Source organism: Sarcophilus harrisii, chromosome 3 (assembly GCF_902635505.1).
Source record: "Sarcophilus harrisii chromosome 3, mSarHar1.11, whole genome shotgun sequence".
Taxonomy (NCBI): domain Eukaryota; kingdom Metazoa; phylum Chordata; class Mammalia; order Dasyuromorphia; family Dasyuridae; genus Sarcophilus; species Sarcophilus harrisii.
In genome coordinates, this window is record NC_045428.1 from 610,917,255 (window position 1) to 610,943,457 (window position 26,203).

Here is a 26,203-nt window from a genome sequence, read left to right on the forward strand (position 1 = left end):
TCAGGTCTTTATTCTACGCGATCACATCCTGCACCACTCCTGCACTCTCCCACACTCTGACTGAACTCCTACTGCTTCCACCTCCTTCCAGCTCCTCACTACTTACATGGGTCTATGAGGTCATATGCACAGCCAATAAGAGGAGACATAACCCGTTGTTGCTGCTTTCTCAATGTGATTCAGAGCTCCCACTCACAAGGCTGTCTCTGCTAGCTGCAGAGATCGCATCTGGGTACCTCAGACATCATCATTATAGTAGGCGAGGTTCCTCTCTGGACCCTTACACTCCAGGACAGTTTTCTTGGATTATTTCTTGTATTGTGTCAAGACTTTTTTCATCACAACTTTCAGGTGGTCTAGTTTTTCTTCTTGATTTGCTCTCTAGATCTGTTATGTTTCACATTCTGTTCTATTTTTTTCATATTTTATGGTCTCATAGCTTCACTGGCTTCCTCTTGCCCAATTCTAATTTTCAGAGAATTTTTTTATCTTTAAGACTTTGTTTTGTGGATAGAGCATTAGCTCTGAAGTCAGGAAGACCTGAGTTCAAATCTGGCCTCAGGCACAACACTTCCTAGCTGTGTGACTCTGGGCAAGTCACTTAACCCCAAATGCTTCAGAAAAAAAAATTTCATTTTCTAGTTGGTTAACTTTTTTCATAATCTTGTTTTTCTTGGGGTTTTTTGCTTGTTTTTTGTGGAGGTTTTTTTAGTTTTTCCTCAATGTTTCATTTGATTTTTAAATTCATTTTGAAGTTCTATAAATTCTCTCTGGGCAGGGAGCCAATTAGCATTCTTAGGGGTAGAAACTTTTTTTTTGCTTCAGTATCATCCTTTGAAGATGAACCCTGGTCAGTCTTGTTCCCATAGTAAGTCTCTAAGCCAATTCTTTTTTTAATTAGTGCAAGCACCAGCTTGGGGGTCAAGGAGATGGACAATGCCCAGCAAGGAAGTATAATAGAATTGAGATTCAAAGGTTGGGGTCATGGCCAGTGTTGAGGTGTCTCAAAAAGTATTTGCAGGATTGAACCCATCTCCAAATTAAGGTGCAAAGTTTATTGTAATGCCAGTTGAAGCCAGCTGACGCACCAAAAGGAGTTAGCAAACAACCAGGAGCAAGAAGACAAATTTATAGGAAAAAACAGATCTGGTTCTTCATGTTACTGATATGCTAATTTTGTGGCCCAGAAGTAAAATTGAGGAGTGGTCTGGTATACACCTCACCATTTGTCTTAGAAACCCATTTTATCACTGAACAACAGATTGTTACCTGGCAATCAGGAAAGCTGGTAGAACTATAATGATAGACATCTAAGAATAATCCCTTTCTCTTCCTTTGGCGGCTCCAGACCATCTGATTTTCCTTCCTTGGGAGCTCCCCTAAAGCCTCATTTTTCTCGTTCTTGGGTTCCCATGCTGGTCTTGACTCTTTTTGAAGACTTTAGTATCCTGAAACTGCTACACTAAGCCAGGATCTGTATGAAATCAAATATTGACAACAATGATTAGTCAAAACATTAAACATCTATTACGTGCCAATCACTGTGCTAAATGCTGGGGATACAAAAAAGAGGCAAAAGTTGGTCCCTGCCATGTAGGAGTCCAGTCTGAAGGGGGAGAGCCTGCAAATAGTTAAAAACCAAAGTAATTTACAGAGTAATAGGAAGTCATTAACACAGGAAAAGCCCTGGAAGGCTTTCTGTAGAAACTGGGAGTTTAACTGGGACTTGGAAGCCAGGGACATCAATAGAGTCGAGGAGGGAAAGCATGCCAGGCACAGGGCACTGAATGGAGAGAACAGCCTGGAGCTGTCATGCCTAAAGAATACTGTAGGGGAGTGAGGTGTAAAATTCTGCTGGATTATTAAGAGCTTTTAATGCCAAACAGAGCATTACCTATTTACTCCTAGAAATTATGGGGATCCACTTGAGTTTGTTGAGTGAGGGTGGATAATGACGTCAGATCTGTGCTTTAGGAAAATCACTTTAGTGGCAGAATGAGGAATGGTCTGGAGAGAGAGACCCATTCCCCGAGATCAGCCCCTATTGCCATCCACTAGCATCACATTACATAGCTGTGAGGTGATAAGATCCTGCAGTAAGGAAGTGACGGTGTCAGAGGAGAAAAGGGGATATTCGGAGAATTGCTGCAGATATAACATGGACAAGAGAAGGTGCAGAGATGAAATGGGCCAGAGATGCTGCAGTGGTAAAATGGACAAGAAATGGTGCACAGATGAAATGGACCAGAGCTGTATCAAAAGTGAAATGGACCAGAGACACTGAAAAAGTGACATGGACCAGAGACGGTGCAGAGGTGAAATGGACCAGAGACGGTGCAGATGTGACATGGACTGGAGACGGTGCAGATGTGACATGGACTGGAGATGCTGCAAAAGTGAAATGGACCAGAGATGGTGGAGAGGTGAAATGGACCAGAGATGCTGCAGAGGTGAAACAATCCAGGGGGGAAGCAGAGGTGATATGGATTGGAGATGTTGCAGAGATGAAATAGACCACAGATGCTGAAGTGACATGGACCAGAGATGGTACAAAGGTGAGATGGCCCAGAGATGCTGCAGAGTTAAGAGACCAGAGAAGCTGCAGAGGTGAAATGGACTAAAGATGAAATGGACCAGAGACATTGTAGAAGTGCCAGGGACCAGAGATGGACCAGAAGTGAAATAGGCCAACGATGGTACAAAGGTGACATGGCCCAGAAATGCTGCAGAGTTAAAAGGGACCAGATTTAGTGCAGAGTTGAGAGGGACCAGAGAAGCTGCAGAGGTGAAATGGGTCAGAGATGATGCAGAAGTGACATGGACCAGAGATGGTGCAGGAGTGACATGGACCAGAGATTGTGCGGAGGCGAAATGGACTAGAGATGGTGCAGAAATGAAATCAACCAGAGAACTGCAGAGGTGAAATGGACCAGAGATGGTGCAGAGGTGAAATCAACAGACCTTGACTGTCTGTTGGATCTCGGGAATGAGAGTAATGAGATGTAGCTCTTATGGAGGACATATCAATACCTGCTACTGGACCTTGGGAGTGCCACAAACAATGCTGACGATCAGATAATCTGTTGGTCAGTGATATCAAAGTTTCTGAGAATTCAATAGTGGGGTGCAACACTTCTAAGTCCTAGAATTCTATATTCCTCAAGACCACTCTGCCCGGATGAATACAGAGAGGCTTGGAGAGAATTATATGAACTGATGCTAAGTGAAATGAGCAGAACCAAGAGATCATTATATAGGTCAACAACGATACTGTATGAAGATGTAATCTGATGGAAGTGGATTTCTTTGACAAAGAGACCTTAATTCAGTTTCAATTGATCAATGATGGACAGAAGCAGCTACAACCAAAGAAAAAAACACTGGGAAATGAATGTAAACTGTTTGCATTTTTGTTTTTCTTCCCGGGTTATTTTCTACCTTCTGAATCCAATTCTCCCTGTGCAACAAGAAAACTGTTTGGATCTGCACACATACATTGTATCTAGGATATACTAGGACATATTCAACATATATAGGACTGCTTGCCATCTAGGGGAGGGGGTGGAGGGTGGGAGGGAAAAAATGGAACAGAAGTGAGTGCAAGGGATAATGTTGTAAAAAAAATTACCCTGGCATGGGTTCTGTCAATAAAAAGTTACTATAAAAATAATAAAAAAAAGAGACCACACTGCACAAGATAACTGTATAAATATGTATACATATATTGGATTTAACATATATTTTAACATATTTAACATGTAATGGACTACCTGCCATCTAGGGGAGGGGGTGGGAAGAAGGAGATAAGTAGGGGACCCTTTGCAAGGGTTAGTGTTGAAAAATTACCTATGCATATGTTTCCTAAATAAAAAACCTTTAAAAAAAATTTAGTTGCTAGTACTAAATATAAAACAAATTAACAATTGCTCATGGATATTTGGTATACAATTTATCAATAATAACCACTGCCACAGGTCGTCTAGGAAGCTTGCCTCATTTCTCAAGTGGACATTTACTTTATGCCTTTTTATGGGCAACTAATAAAATCTAATCCATTTATTAAAAAAAGACCACTTAAAAAGTGGTATTATGGGGGAGAACTGACCAAGTTACCAAGGTGATCTCCATCTGGGGTCACAAGGGGAACATCTGGGGAAGGCGACTCCACCCATCAGTGACCAAAGCAGAAAAGCTGAGGCTGGGGAACCCCACAGGCAGAGACTGGCCTGTCCCAGAGGACAGGGAGGGAGCCGTTGGTGCGCCCTTCTCTTTCCCTCTGCCTGTAGTCTGGGCAAGTTCCCCCTTGTGCCACATTGAACCTCTGCTACCAGTCTGAAGGGGAGGAGGAGAAACGACATTGCCGCCCACCTCCTTGCCAGGAGCCCCAACAGATAAGCTTGACTGCCTCTCCCTGGGCCTCCTCACACAAACAACACCTTGCCATCTCCTCCACAAGGTGCTTTAGAAAGGGGGGGGGGGAGGCTCCCAGGGAGAGGGATTCCAGCAGGACAGGAAGGATTTGAGGGGGAGGGGTGCCCCACCAAGGCAGGGCCAGGAGCGTGGGGAGTCTGGAGGGCGGTCACCACTGGGTGCTAGCCCCACTGGGTGAAGGGCCAGCCCCTTCTTTGGAAGGCAACCCTTCTCCACCCTCCCCTTTCCAGGACAGCAAGTCATGAACTCCATCATGGCCCATGGAGTCACCAGGACATGACCAGGCTGGCCCTGGGCAGAGGAGGCCACCTAAGGGCATCAGAGGGCTCAGCCAGGAGCATCTAGTAGGAAAGCCCCCCCCCCCAAGGGCCTAGGAATCCTGTCCCCAGAAGGGAGGGAATGGGGGAAGTGCTTCCAAGAAAGGCTCCGTGCCAGTCTGCCCCGGATGGGACATCTGGAAGGGGAGGACAAACAGCCTGGCACCCAGAGGAGCGAGTGGCCACAGATGCAGAAGCAGACTGAGGTTGGTGGGCTGCCTGCCAGTGACACAGCAGGGAGGTCTAACCTCAGCTTGCTCCCACAGAGCCAGATCCTCATTGGACAGGCCATGAGATGAAGCTCCCAGAGGTAGGGAAGGGCAGGGAGGAGGGGCCCTAGAAGACAGAGGCAAGGAGGAGACCTCAGTGAGGGAGCAGTGGGGTTGATGTCCCAGCACAGGGCCACAGCAGGAGGGCCTTTTAGTCCTGAGGGAGCTCAAGGGGAGGCCTGAGAGGGGAGGTCACTGGTGACTCAGCTTTGCAGTTTAGAGAAATGGCAGCATTTGGCTGGTTGGCAGTGGGGGGGGGGGGTTGGAAGGGTTGACTTATAGGAGTGACGATGGGCTAAGTGGGGGCCCGGGACTGTGCCATGACTCGGGCCAGCCCCATGACCCGGGCAACCGGAGGGAGGACTCTGGCAGATTTGTAGGCGGAAAAAAGGAAACTGGAAGAGGGGGAGGGATTGGGAAGGGGGGGCGGGGTCCCTCCAGGAGCCAAAGGCTTTAGGGGCTGGGACCCAGCACCAAGAGCAGGCAAGAGCCCTTGGCGGGAGCTGCCTGGATGCAGGAGTGAGGCTAGACGAAGAGAGAAGTCTGGCCAGCCCCCTTTCCACTGGCCCGGAGCTGGAGCCCATCGGGGTGAAGTCCCTTCCCACACTGAGCGCACAATGTGAACGCTCCAGGGCCGAGTCAGGCGGGAGCTCTGGCCCTCACTGCCCACGTCCCCGCACTCCCCACCCCCCCCGGCACCTCCCCGCACTCCCCCCGCCGGGGCCTCTCCGCACTCCCCACCCGGCAGGGGCTTCTCCTCGCTGTGGGTCCTCCAGTGGGTGACGAGGGCCATCCTACAAGTGAAGGCGCGCCCACACTCCCTCAGCCGTAGGGCTTCTCCCCGTGGGCACCCTCAGTTGCTGGCTCAGGTTCAAGCTCCCTTGAATGCCTCCTCGCCCTCACCACCCGCCTCGGGCCCCTCCCCGCCCCCGTCGGGGCTGTCCCCGCTGCGCGTCCTCTCGTGGCCGCCCGGGGCCGAGCTCCACGAGAAGCTGCTTCTGTCTCTCGCCGCCGTGACTCCTCCGGTGCGCACGGAGGTCCGAGCTGGGCTCTCCCTCGCTGCCGGAGGGCGCGGGGCCCCGTCGGGGCGGAGCCTCCGGGGCGCGGCGAGGGTGGCGCTGGGGGCGGAGCCTCGCGGCCCGTGCAGGGCTTGGTCCGGTGTGAATCCTCCCGTGCTCCAGGAGGTGGGAGCCGCTCCGGAAGCCGCTCTCACATTCGGCATCTGTAGGGCTTAGCTCTGGGCCCTGCTTCCCCAGGGCACCGCCCTCCTGACCGGTGGTGTTCCTCCTGGTATAGCCCCTGCCCTGGGCCCGAGGCTCGGGATTCCGGCTCCCTCCGGCCGCACCTGCGGGGACGCCTCCTCTTGCCAGCGGCTCTCCCGAGTTCTAGGGCTGGAGTCTCCCCGGAAGGCGCTCGCACTCCCGGCCCTTTCTCCTTTCCTCCCGGGATGGCGGGCGCCGCGCCACCCTCTGGGGCGCTCTGGGAGACCAAGGGGCCGGGGGCCTCCCCGCAGGGCCCTGCCTTTGGCCGGCTTTCCCCACTGCTGTCCGCAGGGAGCCCGGGATAACGGCCTCCGGTCTCTCTTTGCTCCCCCCTCGGGCCCCCCTCCCCGCTCTTCTGCTCCGGGTGATGAAACGGGGGCTTCCTCAGAGCCAGAGAAGACCAAGGGAAAGGGGGGGGTGGGGAAGGCCCCATCACCGCCAAGCAGGAGGGGGGAGAAGGGAAAGGGGTCCAGCCCAGCTTCCCCAGGGAGAATGGAGGCCCACGGGGTGCACAGTCCCAAGGATGTCCCTGGGAACCGGCCAGGGAACTCCCAGAGGAGCCTCGGCCCCTCGGCCCCTCCCCCACCCCTCAGTCCCTCCCCCGGCCCCAGCACACGCAGCTCCTCCCCTGCCAGCTAGCAAATCCAGCCTCAGACATCCTGGCCGAGTGACCCCGGATAGGTCACTTCACTGCCCGCCTCAGTTTCCTTATCTGTAAAATGGGGATCATAATAGCCCCTCCCTCCCAAGGTCACTGAGGATCAAATGAGATCATAGCTGCAAAGCTTAGGGAGGGCGGCTGAGGGCGTGTGCCTGAGGGGAAGGGGACCACACCCTGATGGACAGTCAGCCTAAGTCCGGCCCCTTACCTCGCTGCTCCAGCACAGGGCCTTTGGTGTCCCAGAGCACCCCAGGGTGCCGAGGGCTAGGCCCCCGCTGCTCCCGAGCTTCCCGACTTGTGCTGTGACCTCCCCCACCCCCACTGTGGCCACTTGCTGAAGTTAGCCTGAGACCTGGCAGAGAGAGGGAGGGAAGGAAGAGAGGCGAGGGAGGAGAAATGAGAGGGGATGGGGGAGAAAGGAGAGGGGATGGGGGAGAAAGGAGAGGAGAGGGGGGAGAAAGGAGAGGGGAGGAGAACCTGACCTCTTACCCTAATTCCCTAGAGGAGGGAGAGAAACGTTTCACTCTAGATTGAAGGTCTGTGGCCCAAGTGGGCTAAGCATTTATTAAGCACCAACTGTATGCCAGGCACTGTGCTTAATGCAGGAAGTCAAGCTGAGCAGCTGGCCCATCTCTGCAGGACCTCGAGTGGACCTCAGTTTCCTTGCATGGAACACACCCTGGGGCGCCATGGCTCCTGGGCACCATAGCTGATTAGTTTGGACAGGGAGGGGAGGAGGCTGCCCCTGTCCAGGGAGTGGAGACCATCTCACAGGTCCCCTTGCAGAGGGGAGAACCCTGGGAGGAGGCAGCCAGGACGGACAGGGCCCGGCTCCCATTGCGCATGAAGACACAGAAGGAGCTGGCCATGTTTGGGCTGAAGGAGACAAGACCGGGAGGACACGGCAGGTTCTTGGGGATGAGAGCCGGAGCAGGGAAGGGGCTGGCAGAGGCCCCTTTGGCTCCTTGTCGAATGGGCAGTTCGCTGGCACGGAGGGTCCCAGCCCTCAGCCCCTTCATCAGGATCAATGAGCTCGGCTCCCCTCAGCTGGAGCCACGGAGGATCCCCAAAGTCATTGGCACACACAGCAGGCTGCAGGTGGGGAAGGGAAGGGATAGTGGGGGGGATGACTGTGGCGGCCCACGGGCCCAACCCAACACCGAACAGCAGCCCGGAGCAGGCATCCCTGAAAAGGAGCCACACAGACCCTGCTTCCTCGGGGCCGCCTTCACAGGCCCCCAGACACTTGTCTCCCCCATGGAAAGGGGTGACTGTCTCAGAGCTCAGAGGGAGACTCCCTCCCAAGCTCGGGACACTGAGAGAATCCTGGGCTCCCTGGCACGGGAGGAAGGCGGGAGATATTCCACAAGGACCCAGTGACAGCAGCAGGCACGAGCAGGGATCTGGAGCTCCTCAAGGTCCAGCAAGCCATGGCCTGATGGACCAGAGGCCTGATGGACCAATGGCCTGATGGAACAGAGGCCTGATGGACCAGGGGCCAGATGGACCAACGGCCTGATGGACCAGGGGCCAGATGGACCAACGGCCTGATGGATCAGGGGCCTGATGGACCAACGGCCTGATGGAACAGTGATGGACCAATGGCCTGATGGACCAACGGCCTGATAGACTAACAGCCTGATGGACCAGGGGCCTTGATGGACCAATGGCCTGATGGACCAACGGCCTGATGGACCAACGGCCTGGTGGACCAACAGCCTGATGGACCAGAGGCCTGATGGACCAACAGCCTGATGGATCAGGGGCCTGATGGACCAACGGCCTGATGGAACAGTGATGGACCAATGGCCTGATGGACCAACGGCCTGATAGACTAACAGCCTGATGGACCAGGGGCCTGATGGACCAATGGCCTGATGGACCAACGGCCTGATGGACCAACGGCCTGGTGGACCAACAGCCTGATGGACCAGAGGCCTGATGGACCAACAGCCTGATGGACCAGAGGCCTGATGGACCAACAGCCTGATGGACCAGAGGCCTGATAGACCAACGGCCTGATGGATCCAGGAAACTGGTACCCTGGTGGAGGCCAGAAGTCAAAACAGCCAAAACAGAAGAAAAGCAGGCCCAAGATGGGGCCTTGGGACTTGGCCAGCTAAGAAGCAAGATCAGGAGACAGGGGAGGAGTCAAGAGAAAGGTCACGTGGTCCAACCAAAGCTAGGGGGCAAGAGAAGAGAAATGCAAGAAGTGCAGTGTGGCTGTTGGGGGGGGGGGCACTAGAGAAGGGGTACACTGGGAGGAAATGCAGGACAAGCACTGAGAAAGGAAGGGGGAGGGACAGCAGGAAGAGAGGGAAGACAGAAAAGGGGGAAGGAGGGAGAGAAGGAAGAAAGGGGAGGGGAGGGATGGGGTGGAAGGAGGGAGAAAGGAAAGAGGAAAGAGACAGAAAGGAGGAGGGAGGAAGAAAGAAGAGAAAAGAGGGGGCAAAGGGGGGTGAGGGGAGAGAGGAGTAGAGGGAGGGAGAGGAGGGAGGAAAGGGAGAAGTAGAGAAGAGCTTGAGGTAGGAACAATGCTTGAGCCTCTGTTCTCTCCTATAGAATGGAGGGAAAATCTGGGGATGTTTGGGAAAGAGGCCCATGAAGTAGTGGGGAGGAGATGGGAGACTTCATGAAGAGATGAAGGCCTCATTTCTGAAATATATAAAGAACTGTGTCACATTTATAAGAATACAAGTCATTCCCCAGTTGATAAATGGTCAGAGGATATGAACAGATAATTTTCAGATGATGAAATTAAATCCATCTATGGTCATATGAAGAAATGCTCTCAGTCACAATTGATCAGAGAAATGCAAATTAAGACAACTGAGGTACTATGGCACACTTCTCAGATTGGCTAGGATGACAGGAAAAGCTGATCAGTGTTGGAGGGGATGTGGGAAAACTGGGACACTGATACATTGTTGGTGGAACTGTGAACGGAGCCAACCAGTATGGAAAGCAATTTGAAACTGGGCCCAAAGGGCTATTAAACTCTGCATACCTTTTGATCCATCAGTGTTTCTACTGGGCTCGTATGTCAAAGAAATTAGAAAAGAAGGAAAAGGACCAAATGTTTGTAGCAGCTCTTTTTTTGGTGGCAACGAATTGGAAAATGAGTAGATGCCCCTCAGTTGGGGAATGGCTGAATAATTTGTATATTTTAAAATGATGAACAAGCCGATTATAGAAAAGCTGAATTTACAGGAACTGATGCTGAGCAAAAGAAGCAGAACCAGGAATCCATTGTACGCCGGAACAAGATTGTGCCTGATTGGCTGTGACAGACTTGGTCCTTCTCTGCAGCTCACTGATCCAAGGTGATCCCAATAGATTTTGGATGAAAACACCATCTACATCCAGAAAGAGAACTACGGAGATTAAATGTAAATCAACACAATGTTCATTTTCTTTTTCATTTTCTCGCGGCTTTTCCATTTTGTTCTGATTTTTCTCTCCCAACATGATTCATAAAGAAATGTGTATTTAAAAAGTGAATATAAGGGCAGCTAGATGGCACAGTGGATAGAGCACCAGCCCTGAAGTCAGGAGGACCCGAGTTCAAATCTGACCTCAGACACTTAACCCTAATGTGTGACCCTGGGCAAGTCACTTAACCCTAATCACCTCAGCAAAAAAAAAAAAAAAAAAAAAAAAAAAAAAAAATGTATATGTATTAGCAGAAAAAAGAGAGAGAGAGAGAGAGAGAGAGAAGTCACACACCCTGGTGGATTTCAGAGACAATGATATTCCTCCAACTATTCCTTAGTGTGAAGCTTGTGATGCTGGATCAGGTCCGAGCTATAGCGAAAGGCTTTCCCACACTGGTGACACTCATAGGGCTTCTCCCCGGTGTGAATCCTCTGGTGCTGAGTCAGGTGGGATCTCTGGACGAAGGCTTTGCCACAGACGCTGCACTGGAAGGGCTTCTCCCCCGTGTGAATCCTCTGGTGCTCGATGAGGTAGGAGCTCACGCTGAAGGCTTTGCCACAGATGCTGCACCGGTAGAGCTTCTCGCCAGTGTGAGTCCTCCGGTGCTGAGTGAGGTGGGAGCTCTGGACGAATGCCTTCCCACACTGGGGACACTCGTAGGGCTTCTCGCCGCTGTGACTTCTCCGGTGTGTGACGAGGGCCGTCTTCCACATGAAGGCTCTCCCACACTCGGAGCACTCGTAGGGCTTCTCCCCGGTGTGAACCCTGCGGTGCTGGCTCAGGTCCGAGCTGCCCTTGAAGGCCTTCCCACACTCGGGGCACTCATAGGGCTTCTCCCCGGTGTGGACCTTGTGGTGCTCGATGAGGGACGAGCTGCGGCCGAAGGCTCGGCCGCAGCGGCCGCACAGGTAGGGCCTCTCCCCGCTGTGGCTCCTCTGGTGCTTGCGGAGGTCCGAGCTCCACCGGAAGGCCTTCCCACACTCGGGGCACGCGTAGGGCTTCTCTCCCGTGTGCACCCTCCGGTGCAGGCTCAGAGCTGAGTTTTGCAGGAAGGTTTTCCCGCATTCGCCACACTTGTGGGACTTGTCTCCGGTCCCCACGGGCAGACTCAGCCTGGCCCCTGGGGCACCCCGTTCCAAAGGGTCCAAGCTGGGGAACAAGTGGCTTTCCTCCCCCTGGGGGCTTTTCCGGGGCGAGGCCGGCACCGCAGGGGGCCATGCTGCAGCCTCGGGGGGCGCCCCTTCCCCGTGCCTCCCCAGTGGGTCCCATCCACGAGCCTCAGCAAACTGGGGGCCCAGGGGCCAGCTCCCCTCTAGTCTCTCCATTACTGCCCCGGGTCTTCTTGTAGAGCAGGTGCCTGGGTCTCAGTCCCAGCCTCCCCGTCTGAAAGAGATCGAAAATGGACATGTCACCGTGGCAGGCGCCGGAGGGGGGGAGCGACGGCGGCCCCAGGAAGCTCGAGGGTTTGGGGAGCTCCGGAAGGGGGAGCTGGAGGGGCCCTGCCCAAGCCGGGAGAGGCGGCTGAAGGAACGGTGGGCTGCGGCGGAAGGTGCGCTTCTCTCCCTAAGGATTAGGCGTCCTGCCCGTGGGCGGCCCCTCAACCACGGAGGTCTCCAAACAGAAGCGGAAGCCCCATGCTGGCCACTCTGGCCCATCTGGCTACCCACGGAATGGGGGCGTTCTGCTGTGCCCATTTCCTAGATGAGGCAATTGACTCCCAGGAAGCTCAAGGGCACAAGGCTGGCGGGCGGCCAAGTCGGGTTTGACAGTCTGTCTTCGGCCATCTCCTTCGCAGATGGAAGGAGCAGGAAACAGTTTGGACGAACGACTATGGAGCAGGTTTTCTCAAGGGTCCCTCGGAAGGGGTGGGGGAAAGAGGCAAAGGGAGATGGTGAAAGGTCGGCATGAAAGCAAGAATGGAGAGCATAGGATAGGGGAGTTTTTTAATCACTGGTGAATGACTCTAGGCTGGGCCTCCAGGCCCTCTTTGGGAGTTATATGGCTCGGCTGAGAGAAAAAAGCTGACTTTTCTCTCCTCTCTCAGCAGACAGAGCAAGCTAGGAGAAGTGGGACTATCCCTTGGGAGACCAGCTCCAGGAAGACCACAGGGATCTAAGCTGGGCAGCTCTGTGGCTCACAGATTATCAGGGACAGGCCCAGAGGCTCGTAGGTCAAACCAAACCTGGCCTAGGAAACTGCCGAGCCCTGGATCAGACCCTCTTGTGAGCACTGAAAGCTTGCAGGGCTCCAATCTGAGCTATCTCTGAGATGCTGGAATAAGATGATAATCAGTACCCCCAAAAAATCAGCAGCAAGGTCAGTCCAGTCATTCCCCCGAAAGTGTGTGGAGCCCAGTCCTAAAATCACACGCAAAGAGAACCTCACCCCCTTCAACAACAACAAAAAAGGGAGGTAGGGAAACTCAAAGCACAAGCCCAGAAAAGAATGACTCCAAAACATCTACAAATAAAGCCTCAAAGAAAAACACAGCTCAGGCATAAACTCAATTGGAATTCCCGGAAAAGATAAAGAATTTGTTTTTAGGAAATTGTTTAATAAATGAGAGTGCAAGAGGAAAACAGGGAAAGAAACAAAAGCTGTGAAAGAAAGAACTAGACAGGAAATCACCTGCTCTTTTCTAGTTCTTTCATAGCTTTTGTTTCTTTAAGAGGCACAACACCTTAACCAGGGAACAAATTCCCTGAAGATTAAAATGGACCAAATAGAAGACAATGGCTCTATGACAAAAACCACTAAAGCAAAATAAAAGGACTGGTTAAATAGAAGAAAAAGTTAAGTATTACAAAGAAAAACATGGAGATTAATTTAAGAGATTGGGGAAAAGATCATTGAAGAAAACGTGGACTATGTGAAAATTAATGAACAATAATTAAAAAAAAAAAAAAAAAAGAGTCCAGGAAGCATATTTTAAGAAATCACAAAACTGCCCAGATCTCTTGGAATCAGAGAAATAGATATTTAAAAGAAAACCCAACCTCTTACCGAAAAAAAAAAAAAAAGCCCACAAATGAAATGTCCCAAGAATATCATAGCCAAAATTCAGAGCTCCCAGGTCAAAGAACAAATTACTGCTAGCAGCCAGAAAGAATTCAAATATGAAGGCCCCAGGGCAGATCACACCTGATTTATCCACCATTACTATAAAGACATGGAGAGTTTGAAATTTAGAACTCCAGAAGGCAAAAAGTCTAGGTTTATAACCAAAAGGTTTGCCCAGCAAAATGACGTGTCATCCTCCGGGGTGGAAAGTGGCTCGTCGATGTAATAGATTTCCAAGCATTCCTGAGAAGATGACCAAGGAAGTATAAAAGGTTGGAATGCCAACAAGGAGTCAAGAGAAACAGAAAAAGGTAAAAATAAGCAAAGACCGAGCGGTTCACATTCTGACGGAGAGAAATGAGCCACGGGTTCCCTCAGAGCTCTCACCTCATCAAGCGTCACAGAGGGAGAAGTAGACACAAGGCTTCGATTTTTTTTTCTATTTTATAAAAGGGGAGGAAGAGGAAGGATGGGGGAAATCTTCTCACATCATTATGGTATCCACGTCTGCACAAACACAGGGGAGGGGTGGGGAGAGTGGGCAAGCTGCTCAAAGGGAGAACTTGCTCAGTTGGTACAGAAACACTTGTGGAGGAATATTAGGGGGGACGATTTCTGAGAAGCCTGCACTGAGGGAACCATCTGCGGACTGACAACAAAACCTTGGAAAGTCTTAACTCTGAGTGGCCTTGGGACTCAGCTTGGTGCACAGGGAAGGCTTGGTCATTTTCTATTTGACATGATCAATGTGGAAATTGGTCTTGCTGTACATGGTTAAAACAGGACTCGGTTTATCTCAATGGGAAGAATAATTTACTGACAGATTTTGCATCTTGGAGGCTCATTTGTTTCTTTCTGCATTTCCACCATCTGAACCCTTAGAAGCACTGAGCTGGACCTAGTTTATCTGCCTAATCATGTGGAACACAAACACATTTCTCTAGGACTGCCCATGTCTTTTCTGGATCTTTTCCATGGAAGCAGAGCAAGTCAATATTTTCTAATGGAAATAATTGGAAATATTGATTTGCTCACTAATAAAAAATAATTAAAATTTTTAAAAAGACTCCCAGGAACTGGGATCTCAGCAGCCTCAGGCCCCAGTTACGTGCGTACACACACACACACACACACACACACACACACACACACAGTAGGTGCTGCTGCCTGACCTCCTGATTCTAGCTCCAGGGGTCAAGCAGAATGACTGATACTTTCCCAGGGCCTGTCCTTCATAGCCTTGAATTCAGCTCTTCTATCTGCCTCCATCCCCTGGTATGAGCGCCTGGCCCTTCCCAGCTGCCCTCCCCTCTGGTCAGCAGCACTCCTGTTTAAACAGGGCCAGGCTCCAGAGAAGGTCTGAAGTCTCCGTGTCTTGGTCCTAGGGAACTTGGCATCCTCACCCAGACCAGAGGCCTCTGCTCAGCCACACAAGCATTATCCTAACGGACTGTGAGCTGCTGAGGGCAGGGTCCAGCTCTGAGTTCTTCCTCCAGACTTTCCTGCATTCTCTGACCTTACAGGACGAAGTCTTTGGTGCCTGGCTGGAGGACATGTGAGGCTAGTGTAAGGGCTCCCTCTCCTCATGTGTGGGACAACCTGGCTTGGGACACCAAGCCCAACTCCCCTGAGGGAGGATTCCTGCACCCCAGCCACCGCACTAAGCCCTTCACAAATATCATCTCACTTGATCTACACAAGCTCAAGGACACCTTCATGTCACACAACTCTCTGGGTTGAAGTTTCTGGTGGTGAATCGGGTAGAAACACGACTTTCCCATAGACACTGCACTCATAGAGCTTCTCCCCAGTGCGAGTCCTCTGGTGCTGAGTGAGTTGGGAGCTCTGGACGAACGCCTTCCCACACTGGGGATACTCATGAGGCTTCTCCCCTCTGTGACTTCTCTGATGTGTGATGAGGGCCACATGAAGGCTCTCCCACACTCATCACACTCGTAGGGCTTCTCCCTGGTGTGAACCCTGCGATATCGGCTCAGGTCCGAGCTGCCCTTGAAGGCTTTCCCGCACTCGGCGCATTCATAGGGGTTCTCCCCAGTGTGGACCTTGTGGTGCTCGGTAAGGGAGGAATGCGGCAACCACACTGATAGAGCCTTTCTCCACTGTGCATTCTCTGATGTCTGATGGGGTGGGGGAGAAGCTCCACCTGAAGGTTTTGCCACATTCTGCATGAACAGGGCTTCTGTCCAGAGTCCTCTGGTGCACTATAAGAGCTGAATTTTGGATGAAAACTTTCCCACAATGACCACATTCACGGGGATTCTCTGTGGTGTGAACTCTCTGGCAGGCAATGAGGATCGAGGGTACCTTGAAGTCTTTTCCACAGTCCTCACATTTATGGGCATTTTTCTTCCTTGCATGTTGGATTGGAGGTGAACTTGGCGTGGAGTTCTCCTCACCTGGGGCCATGGTCCGGGGCTTGTCTCCCACAGGTCCCCTCTCCTGGGTGACAGGATTTGAGCTTCTCCCCAATTCCTCCCTTGCACAGACTCTCTCCCCAGCTAGAGTGTCCCGGCAGGAGCCGGACACAAGTCGTCCTTACTGTCCCAGTGGTGTGCTCTCACAATAGGCTTTTTCAAGTATAGGGTCTTGGGGAACATCCCCTCTGAGCCTTTGAGTCGCTAGAAATGGTCTGCGGTTGGGTTGTCTCCTTGGGACAGTCTGAAAGACATAAAAACCGCACATGTTCCCTGGGCTGGTAGTAACGAAGGAAAAGCACATGACAATGCGGGCAGGCATCCCACACAGTGGCAGCAGAGGTGGCCCCGATGGGAGAGAGGGCCCAAGGAGGGCAGCTGGGGGAGCCACTGACCAGGCACTGAGCAGAGAAGGAAGAGGAAGGCGGCGGCCAGAGGTGAGGTTGGCCATGTCCCAGCCCTGGCCCTTCCTCTACCTCATCCTCCTGCCCCGGGGTGGGGTCACCGTGTCCCCACCCACCACCCCCCCTGCGCCTTTTCCCATTGAAGGACAAACCCCACAGTTCTTCTGGTTTTTATTGATGTCAGATTTAGCACAGGGCCCTGCACGTAGCACGCTGACTTCCTCTAGCACCTCGGGCAGGGACCTCAAGGGTCTGTTAGAAACTACTCTGGACTTGCTAATGCCCTGGCTCTAAGGCTACAGCATCTGGTGTTCCAGTTTTAGCTACAGAGGGACACCACTAGGGGGCACAGCTGGTGCTGGGCATTATTAACGGCAGAGGGACACCACTAGGGGGCACAGCTGGTGCTGGGCATTATTAACGGCAGAGGGACACCACTAGGGGGCACAGCTGGTGCTGGGCATTATTAACGGCAGAGGGACACCACTAGGGGGCACAGCTGGTGCTGGGCATTATTAACGGCAGAGGGACACCACTAGGGGGCAGACCTGGTGCTGGGTATTATTAACGGCAGAGGGACACCACTAGGGGGCACAGCTGGTGCTGGGCATTATTAACGGCAGAGGGACACCACTAGGGGGCACAGCTGGTGCTGGGCATTATTAACGGCAGAGGGACACCACTAGGGGGCACAGCTGGTGCTGGGCATTATTAACGGCAGAGGGACACCACTAGGGGGCACAGCTGGTGCTGGGCATTATTAACGGCAGAGGGACACCACTAGGGGGCACAGCTGGTGCTGGGCATTATTAACGGCAGAGGGACACCACTAGGGGGCACAGCTGGTGCTGGGCATTATTAACGGCAGAGGGACACCACTAGGGGGCACAGCTGGTGCTGGGCATTATTAACGGCAGAGGGACACCACTAGGGGGCACAGCTGGTGCTGGGCATTATTAACGGCAGAGGGACACCACTAGGGGGCACAGCTGGTGCTGGGCATTATTAACGGCAGAGGGACACCACTAGGGGGCACAGCTGGTGCTGGGCATTATTAACGGCAGAGGGACACCACTAGGGGGCAGACCTGGTGCTGGGTATTATTAACGGCAGAAGGACACCACTAGGGGGCAGCCCTGGCACTGGGCAGCATTAGCTCCAGGAGGACACTGCTGGAGGGCAGCCTGGTCCTGGGCATTATTAACTCCAGAGGGACACCACTAGGGGGCAGACCTGGCACTGGGCATTGATAACTCCAGGGGGACACCAGGGCAGACCCAATCTTGGGAGGCACCAGGGTTACTCCTAAAGACCCACATCCCTTACCTGGAATCCTGTTCCCACTACTCCAGTCCCCCGGAGGAAGGTGCCAGGGCAGCCTCACCCACCACGGGCCCAAAGCCGGCCCAAACCTGCCCATCTCCCTCTGTCGGGTCCGAGGGCCCACAGGCTGCCCTTAATTACCTGTTCTCGCCCAGTCCTAGCCCAAAGGGACCTCGGTAAGAGGCATCCGTCCCGAGGGTCTCAGGGCCCGAAAAGTCTCCACCACTGGCCCCTGCTGGGGAATCTGGGGGTCCCAACAGTGGGGGCAGAGGGCAGTGGGAGCATCCTGCCCGTGGTTGGGTGGGCCAAGCTTGGACAGCTGGTGAAAGCCTCCGGAGGCACCAGGGCAGAGCCAGTTTTTCCTCCCCACAAGGTCCTTGCCGGGATCCTTTGGGGAACCTGGGGCCAGGCTCTGCCTTGGCTGCCCAGGGGCGAGCAGCAGCCCCGGCTTGGCGGCATTGGGGTGCCAGGCCCGCTTTGGCCAGATGCCGGTGATCTTCGAGGCACCTCATGCTGCTGTCAGGGAGGCCCGAGTTCAAACGTGGCCTCAGATACTGAGCCCTGAGTAAGACACCGGAGCCTGCCTCTGTTTCCCCAAGTGTAACACGGAGGTCCTAACAGCCCTTCCCCAGGATCAGAGGAGACAGCTGTAGAGCCTTACTTGGCCAGGTCCTAGTCCACAGGAGGCGCTACTTAGATGCTAATTCCTTACATCAAAGGACTTTGAGTAGGTGGGAAACCGGGGTCCTCAGGCTGCGAGCATTATTATGCACCTACTGCATCCCTCCTCCAAGCACATCCGGAGCTACCAGCAGGCCACTTCCCTGGTCCCCAAACCCAATCGAGATGGCTCCATTCAGTTCAGTCCAGGGTCCTGGCCGGGCTCTTCCGGTCACCACTGGTTTCCCAGCCCCTTCTCTCGCACTCCCTCCTGGTCGTGTCCCACAGTGCTCCTGGAGCCTGGATCCTCCCAATCAAACCTTCCCCAGTCTTCCTCCCAGGGCAAATGCACATGTGGTCACACCCCCCTGCAAAGGTACTGGGCGCTCCTGGAACCCTCAGTCCAACCTCCTCCAGGCTCCGGGGCACTTTCCGGAGGCCCCCCATGGAGGCGTGCCGGGGCAGGCAGATAACCCAGTTCCTGTCTCTCCCTCCCCCCCAGCCCCCCCAGCAGAGGTAATCCTTCAGGAAATGAGTTCCCTCTTCTAGGAAAGGGCGGTAACGGGCAGGGTTACTCCGCGCCCCCCTCCCCTACCCCCGTTCCCCCCCTCCTGCAGGCTCCTCAGGTCTTCCAGTCAGTGCTGCCCCACCCCCTAGGTTGGGGGAACAGCGTTTAACCCCCTAGGCCCTCGCTGTCCGGAGAGAGATGTCTGCCCCCCCACCTCCTCCAGGTGGGTGGTTGCAAGTACCGGATCAGCCCCCTGACAAGCTGGGCCCCGCCCAGCCCGACACGCCCCCTCCCCCACTCAGCCCCCACGCCCCCGCACCCAGGCCCCCTCCCCCACTCAGCCCCAGGCCCCCTCCCCCACTCAGCCCCCACGCCCCCGCACCCAGGCCCCCTCCCCCACTCAGCCCCAGGCCCCCTCCCCCACTCAGCCCCCACGCCCCCGCACCCAGGCCCCCTCCCCCACTCAGCCCCAGGCCCCCTCCCCCACTCAGCCCCCACGCCCCCGCACCCAGGCCCCCTCCCCCACTCAGCCCCAGGCCCCCTCCCCCACTCAGCCCCCACGCCCCCGCACCCTCCCACGCCCCTTCCCCAGGCCCCTCCCCCACTCAGCCCCCCGCCCTGCACCCCTGCCCCCGGGGACATTTCGGCCAGCCTGGCCTCCAGCCTGAAACGCCCTCCCCCTCCCCCTCCCCTCTCGCAATCACGGAGCATCCCTCCTAGTCCCACTACTCCAGGCCCCCCCCAGCACACCACGGGCGCTGAGTAAATGCTTGTGGGCTGCGCGCCACCTGGAAGGTTCCCTCCAGCCCTGGAGCCCGCAGGAGACCGAAGCCACAGCCGGAGCCCACCGAGAAGAGGGTGCCGGGAGGGGAAGCGGGGATTCTGCGCCGGGAGGGGCGGTCAGAATGGCAATAAGCATTCAGGAAGCACTGGCTGTCTGCCCCAACACGCTCTCAACCTGGTCCGTGCGATGGATCCCCGCTTTACAGAAAAGGAACCGGAGGCGAGCAGCATTCACGGGGGCCAGAAGAGCAGGTGCTGGCCAGAGGCCTCCCTCGCGCTGCAGCCTCCGGGGCAGGGCCCTCCCCGGGCCCCCACAGGGTCTTCGAAGACTCTCGGAACATCGGGCCAAAGACGAGGCAGGAACCCCGCTGTTAGGCCAGGAGGTGGAAGAGGATCTAGGGGTCTGAGTGCTCGCCACCGGCTCAGGGTGGGGGGCGGGGGTTGGGCGGAGGCCAAAGAGGGAGCTTGAGAGGCCCAGATCTGAACCCCCAGGGGGAGAAGAGCGCTAGTCTCCCCAGGCTGGAGGAAGAAGCCTTGGAGTCCAGGCTTTAGGTCCTCCCGGGGCCCAGAAGCCCTAAGTTCACATCCAGAGTCAGGCGTACTAGGGGTGCGACTGCCTCAGTTTCCTCATCTGTAAAATGGGGATCAAAATCACCCTCCCCCCCCCCCCAGAGACGCACAGTCAGCCCGGTGCTGGGCACACAGTAGGGGCTTCGTGTGCCTCCCTGCAGGGAACGGCGCCGGGCAGTCCCTGCCTTCCAGGGGCTCCCGGTCTGACCAGGAGTTAAGGGAGCACAGCAAGCCCCGCTGGAGCCCCTGCTGTGCGCGCGCACCGGCTCTGGGGGACCAGACTCAGGGGAGGGGCTTGCGGCTGGGGAAGGACATGGGGAGGGGGACGCTAGGAAGGTGACCCCCAAACCCTCATTTTCAACCTCCCACGCCCATCCGCCCTACGGTGCGGGGCAGGACTCACCCCTGCCAGCCCGGAGCTGGACAAAGCGGACAGCGCCAGACTCCCGACGCACTGCGCCTGCGTCCAGGAGGCACGGACTACGACTCCCAAGATGCGCCGGGCTCGCGCTTGCGCACAAGAGGCAGCCTGACCCCCCCCCCCTTACTGAGTGACATCACTTTCCAGGTAATTCTGAGTCCTGCTGGGAAATGGAGTCCTGCCGGAGGATGGCCACCGGCGCTGATGAGGAGTGTGGAGCGGGAGGGCTGCAGGCTCTGGTCTCCATAGTAACCGGGGCGATCCCGGGCGCGGACCCTGGCCAGCGAGGCCCCTCCCTCCGGTGGACCTGCCCAGGACATGGGAGCACCTTTCCTTACTGCCCAGGCCCCGCCCCCACTCTAGGACTGATTAAGCCCCTACTGCATACCCGGCTCCTCCCTGGCCTTCTCTGCACCCCCTCCCCAGCCCTGGATCAGGCAGAGCCCCGACTTGGGGCTCCATTGATTTCTCTCATACCCTTGGAGATCATTTGGGGTGAGCTCTGGCCTAAACATGTGGGGAAAGCCTGCCCGGGGGAGCCCCCAGCTCTGGGGCTGCTAGTCTGCAGGCCCCTGGAAGGCAGCTGGGGGGCGATACACTGGGGGCCTCAAGTCCAGAGGGCCTGTGTTCAAATGCAGCCTCAAAGGCGTTCACATCAAAAGCCTGTCCTGGTGAGGGTGAGGGGGGCACACGGTGCCTCGGAAGCCTCTTCCTCCTGTGCCTTGTCTTGTGAGGTGCCCCCGGAAGGCCCTTCCTCCCTGACGAGGAGATCCGAGCCGCAGGAGTCAGAGTCCGGGGAATGGGCACTGCCCCTGGGGGTCACGGTGATCTGCAGAGACCTCAGTGCGGCAGCTGCAGGCAAGGCTCCCCGGGGAGGGGCCGAGCTTCGTCCCACTGAGCCGCAGCCCCCAGGTCCCCCCAGCAGGAGCAGCCGCCCCCCCAACGGGAAGCAGCAGGCCCGACATGCCCTTGGCGGGGCTGGGGGTCAGAGCTGCCCTTGGGGAGTGCCCAGGCTGAGCTGCCACCTGTGGCCCCCAAGGGACGGAGCTGCAGAAGGTCAAGGATTTCAAGGGAACTAATGAAGGAAAAACCTCTTGCAGGCGTCCCAGCGGTCCCTGATCTGAAACTGTTACAGAGCAGCCGCCCCAACCACCGGTACCGGCTCCGGAGGAGACGGGTCGGTCAGGGGACAGGTTCGGTTCAAAGGCCAGAACAGCCAATCACTTAAATAATCCCGCATTTGGCAAAGCCAAAGACCCGGCTTTGGGGATAAGAACTATTTGACAAAAAATGCTGGGAAAACTAGAAGCTGGTGCAGCAGAACCGGGCCTGGCACACGCCGCCCAGCATCACACGCTGAGATTGATGGGCCGTGACGTAGGCGTGAAGAACGAGATTAAACAGACTAGCGGAACACAGGACAGTCACCTCCCATCCCTGTGGAGGAGGAAGGGATCGTGACCAGAGAAGAACCAGATCATTACTGATCACAACAGAGAAAAATAACTTGTAAATAAAAAGCTATAAGAAAAAAAGGAGCGTGGGTTCCATGTGCTCCCAAGAACCTGGGAACGGGCAGGCCAGGAGGTGTCCGGGTACCCGGAGCCCCTGCCAGACACAGGGAAGGGGGGAAGGGGAGCAGGGGAAGCCCCTCTCTGGCACATGATCATGTTTTTAATGGTGTTTTCCCCTTCAGGAAAATGCAGATCTTTAATAAAGGGAAAAAACAAAAAACAAAAAAAGCCTTTCATTTAAAAAAAGGAAATGACATGGAATTTGGAGTCAGAGATCAGGATAATCCTGCCTTGGATCGACTGGGCCAGGCCATGTCAAGGCTGCCTCAGTTTCCCAGGCAGTGCCCACAGGCTTGGCCTGAATGGCCCCTGCCCCGCCCTCCTCTTCCCTGAGGTCCCTGACCCCAGAGTGCGCCTCCCCCCCACTGCAGGGATCCCCCTCCCCCCTCCCCATAGACGGCCCCCTCTCTGTCACCCCCAGATCCCACTTGCCTTCAGTCCCTCCCAGGCCCTGGCGGCCTTTCCATCCCTGCTGACTCTGCTCCCAGGCTGGGTCTCTCCTTTCCCTTCTACCTGCTGCACCCCCATTCCATCCCAACTGCCCCCGGCAAGTGGTCGGTGACCCTGAGGACCTCTGGCCTTCTCTCAGGGGCCATCCTGGCTGCACGGCCCGGCCCCCTCCCCCTCCCCACTCCTCTGTCTTCTTGCCTGGACGTGCCTGTGGATCGTGCCCTCCCACCCTCCGCCCTGGCGCCCCCCACCATCTCACCCAGGGACATCTTCGGCTCCTGTGAATTTAAGGACCCCCACCTTGCGCCCCTAAAGCCCTCCAGGAAGGTGGTCCCAAAGACTCGCTCCAGGATCAGTGGCGGCCGGTTCTGGACATGGGCGGGGGCAGGGCAGCCACAAGGACGGAGGGCTCAGCAAAGACTCTTTTTGTAAGATGGGGACCCCAACAGCACCTTCCTTCTCAGGTGGCCGCGAGGGTCAGAGATGAGAAGGCAGTACAGACGGTGCCATTATTTATTATTGCACATCCTCCACTTGGGCCGGGACGGCTTCGGGGCCACACTGTGGGGAGCACAGGGACCTTCGGCCGGATGCCAGGGGAGCTTTGGCCGGACGCACAGGGGAGCTTTAGCTGGACGCACGGGGAGCTTCGGCCAGATGCCAGTGGAGCTTCAGCCGGACACACGGGGAGGCCGGCCGGCACGGTGGGGTTCGCCCCTGCCCCTTCCTGGCCAGTGCAGTGCCTCTCCTCCACCCCGGCGCCTGCGACGGGCAAAGGCTGGCCCCCGCTCACTCACCGGAGGGGCTCTGGGGGGCCAGGGGGATCATGTGGTGCTTCGAGTGCTCCTGGGAGTATCTGCACACTTTGCATGCGCGCTCCCAGTCCTGGCAGCAGAAGAACGCGAAGGGCTCCATATGCAGGGGGCAGTGGTCCCGGGGGAGCTCACGGGGCCGCCGGGGCTGCAGGCGCAGCAGCAGGGACCGCACTCTGTCCAGGCGCAGGCTGGTCCGCAGCTCCCCGGGGGCCCCCCCGGGGAAGCAGGCGCGACACCAGGTGCGGCCGCAAGGGCTCGTGACCGGGTCCCGGAAGAAGTTCCTGCAGACCGGGCACAAGAGTTCCTTCTCCAAGGCCCGGATCGCCAGGTCCGTGTCCATGGTCCTGTGGGAAATGAGGAAACCGGAAAGGGCTTGTGGGACTGCCTGGCTCACTGGCAAACAGGACCCCGGGGGGATGGGGGGAGGGGGGCTCTGGGAGAGGTCAGAACAGGCAGCCCCAGCGAGTGCAGCCCCGAGGCAGCCCCAGCGAGTGCAGCCCCGAGGCAGCCAGACTCCAGCCCCCCACGGGGGAAGGGGCAGACACCACTGGCAGGAAGTCCTCCCTAACCGGGTGGCCACAGTGCAACTTGCCTCCGGGGCACCTGGCTCAGCCCCCCACAGATAACGCTCCCCTGGAAGAGGGGTCCCCAGCCAAGAGGGACCTGCCGCTGCCTTGACTGCTCCCCTCTCCACAACCCTGACCCTGACCCTGACCCCTTTGCATGACTCATTCGAATCCAATTCGCACGAGTGACACAGGAAGACTAATTAGCAGGTGCTGAGTGGGAGTGGGGAGCCACGGGATACAGGTGAAGGGAGAAGGGAGGACCAGCTTGGCAGGAGAGTAGAAGCAAGGACACTGGTGTTATTCCACGTTGGAGCCCAGGGATGGATGCAGAAGGAAAGGGGATTAGACAAAAAGGATGGAAGGAAGGGCAATTGCACGGACGGATGGAAGGGTGGATGGATCGAAGGATGGACAGATGGTTGAATGAATGGATCAATGGAAAGATGGAGGAAAGGATGGATGAGGAAAAGATGGAAGGATGGAGGGAAGGATGGGGGGTAGATGGAAGGATGGATCAATGAACTGAAATGGATGGATGGATGAAAAGAAGGATGGACGGAAGGGCTGTGATGGTGACCTCCAATCCCACCTCCAACAGCCTTTCAGACCTCTGGATGTCTGGTAGACATGGTACCCTCAGTGTCCAGGAGAACTTCTCTTTCCCCCGGAGCCCTCCCCACTCCTCTACCTTCCCTATTTCTCTAGAAGGTCCCACCATGCTACATGCTCCCAGTTTTTCAGCCTCCCAACCTCTGAACTTCCAGTGATTCTATTGTCTCAAGATCAGGTGCAAGCCCCAGTGCTTGGCATTCAAAGCCCCTCCTGACCCGCCCCCACCGTCTTCCTGCCTTTTAGCGCTCAGCGGCCCTACCTCCCCAGGCACACACGGGCCTCTGGGCTGAGCTCTGGTCCCCCAAGCCCGGCTTTTCCAGCTTCCGGGAAGCCCCAGCCTCGGCCCCCCCACCTTCTCTTTTGCCCAGGGCCCCGCCCCTTTAAGAAGCTCCCCAGGTAATCCCATCCAGCTAAGGCTCTTATCTCTCCTGTTAGACTGCAAACAGCTGGCGGCCAGGGCCCTGCATTTGCAATTCCCAGTTGTACCAGGGGCTCAGCTCAACTTCATGGCACACAGTAAGTGCCTACTAAGTGCTGGCCGACATGACCGGGCCAGTCACCTAAGCCCAGAGCTTTAAACCAAGGGTGGAAATCCCTGGAGACCTGGGTCCTGAGCCCCGGACAAGCCCTTCCCGGATCTGGGTCTTCGCATGAAAGGGCTGCAAGTCTGGTCCCTTCCAGGACCCCTGCCCCGTCCCCCCTTTTCCCCCTCCCCCCTCCAGTGAGGGCCCGACCGGGCAGGGACAGGTGGTCGGGAAGCCTGGCCGGGCCCCACCGGACCCAGGGAGAGGGGAGGGCTCCGGCCTCCCGAGGGCCAGGGCCCTCCTAGTTTTCCCCAGGCAAGGTCTGGGGCAGGCGCCCAGCCAGAAAGTCCCTGGCGGACGGACTCACCTGGACAGGAAGGCTGGAAGACTGCAGGGGAGAGGCGCCGGTCCCACTGGGGCCCGGGCCTGCTTCTGTAGGCCCCCACCCCTACAGTCCTCCTCCCCGCCCGGCCCCACCCCGCTGCCTCCCCCAGGCCAGGGCGGGGCCGGCCGGACTCCCAGGCCCCGCCCCTGCGGCAGCTGCCTGCGGGGTCGGCGGCCCCCGAGACTCGGAACTGCTAGCGCTGGGCCCTACCGGCCGGACGCCCGCCTTCCCGCACCCCCTTTTTCCGGGCTTCGGGGGCCCAGGAGTCCCGGCCTCTCCCCAAGTGGCCGAAGCTTCAGCATCAGCGGGAGAGGAGCCCGACAGCGCCCTTACCGCTGGCGGGATCTCGGGGCTCCCCCGGCCAAGCGATTTAAGTGCAATGGAAAGGAACCCCCCACCCAGTCCGCTGCCGGAGGGGCTCCCCCAGGGAACCCGAGGGCCCTTAGCCTGGCGGCAGCGGGGAGGGGAGGGCAAAGGACCCTGCACGGCCCCTGGGCGACGGCACCCATGACCTCCGGGGGCTGGGAACTCGCAACCCCCAGCCCCAGTCCCAGAAGGCTCTGCGGGGGGAGAGGGGGCAGAGGGGGCAGAGGACCCTGCCCGGCTCGTGTGCTCCCAGCGGGGACTGGGAATGATGTGGGAAAGATTCCCATCTTTGATTCCCAAACCCCTCTAGTTAATGTAATTGCCCTTTGACTCACAAATCCTGGTCCCTTTGAATTCCAATAGAAGATC

General features: G+C 56.3%; 2 protein-coding genes across 3 annotated transcripts; both read right to left on the reverse strand.

The window, feature by feature from the left end:
• Positions 1-10,584: 10,584 nt before the first annotated feature.
• On the reverse strand, positions 10,585-20,582 carry LOC100916026 (zinc finger protein 501). Of its 2 annotated transcripts, none has more exons than XM_023501314.2 (2): positions 20,522-20,582; positions 10,585-11,758 (listed from the first exon to the last, which is right to left on the reverse strand). In XM_023501314.2, the coding sequence occupies exon 2, from the start codon at positions 11,698-11,700 to the stop codon at positions 10,702-10,704; it is 999 nt and encodes a 332-aa protein (XP_023357082.2). In that variant the 5' UTR covers positions 11,701-11,758; positions 20,522-20,582; the 3' UTR covers positions 10,585-10,701. The 2 variants fall into 2 exon arrangements, 1 of the variants encoding a protein (XP_023357082.2); XR_004233552.1 differs by lacking the exon at positions 10,585-11,758 and adding an exon at positions 13,392-16,114 and having other exon boundaries at positions 20,522-20,581.
• A 2,446-nt stretch (positions 20,583-23,028) lies between these two features.
• Positions 23,029-24,730, reverse strand: LOC111720225 (E3 ubiquitin-protein ligase TRIM4-like). The gene has a single exon (XM_031964150.1). The coding sequence runs from the start codon at positions 23,716-23,718 to the stop codon at positions 23,353-23,355; it is 366 nt and encodes a 121-aa protein (XP_031820010.1). The 5' UTR covers positions 23,719-24,730; the 3' UTR covers positions 23,029-23,352.
• Between the last annotated feature and the right edge of the window lie 1,473 nt (positions 24,731-26,203).

Excerpts from the sequence above, each read along its gene's own strand:
- LOC111720225 (XM_031964150.1), bottom strand. The coding sequence starts at position 23,718 with ATGGACACGGACCTGGCGATCCGGGCCTTGGAGAAGGAACTCTTGTGC.
- LOC100916026 (XM_023501314.2), bottom strand. The coding sequence starts at position 11,700 with ATGGAGAGACTAGAGGGGAGCTGGCCCCTGGGCCCCCAGTTTGCTGAG.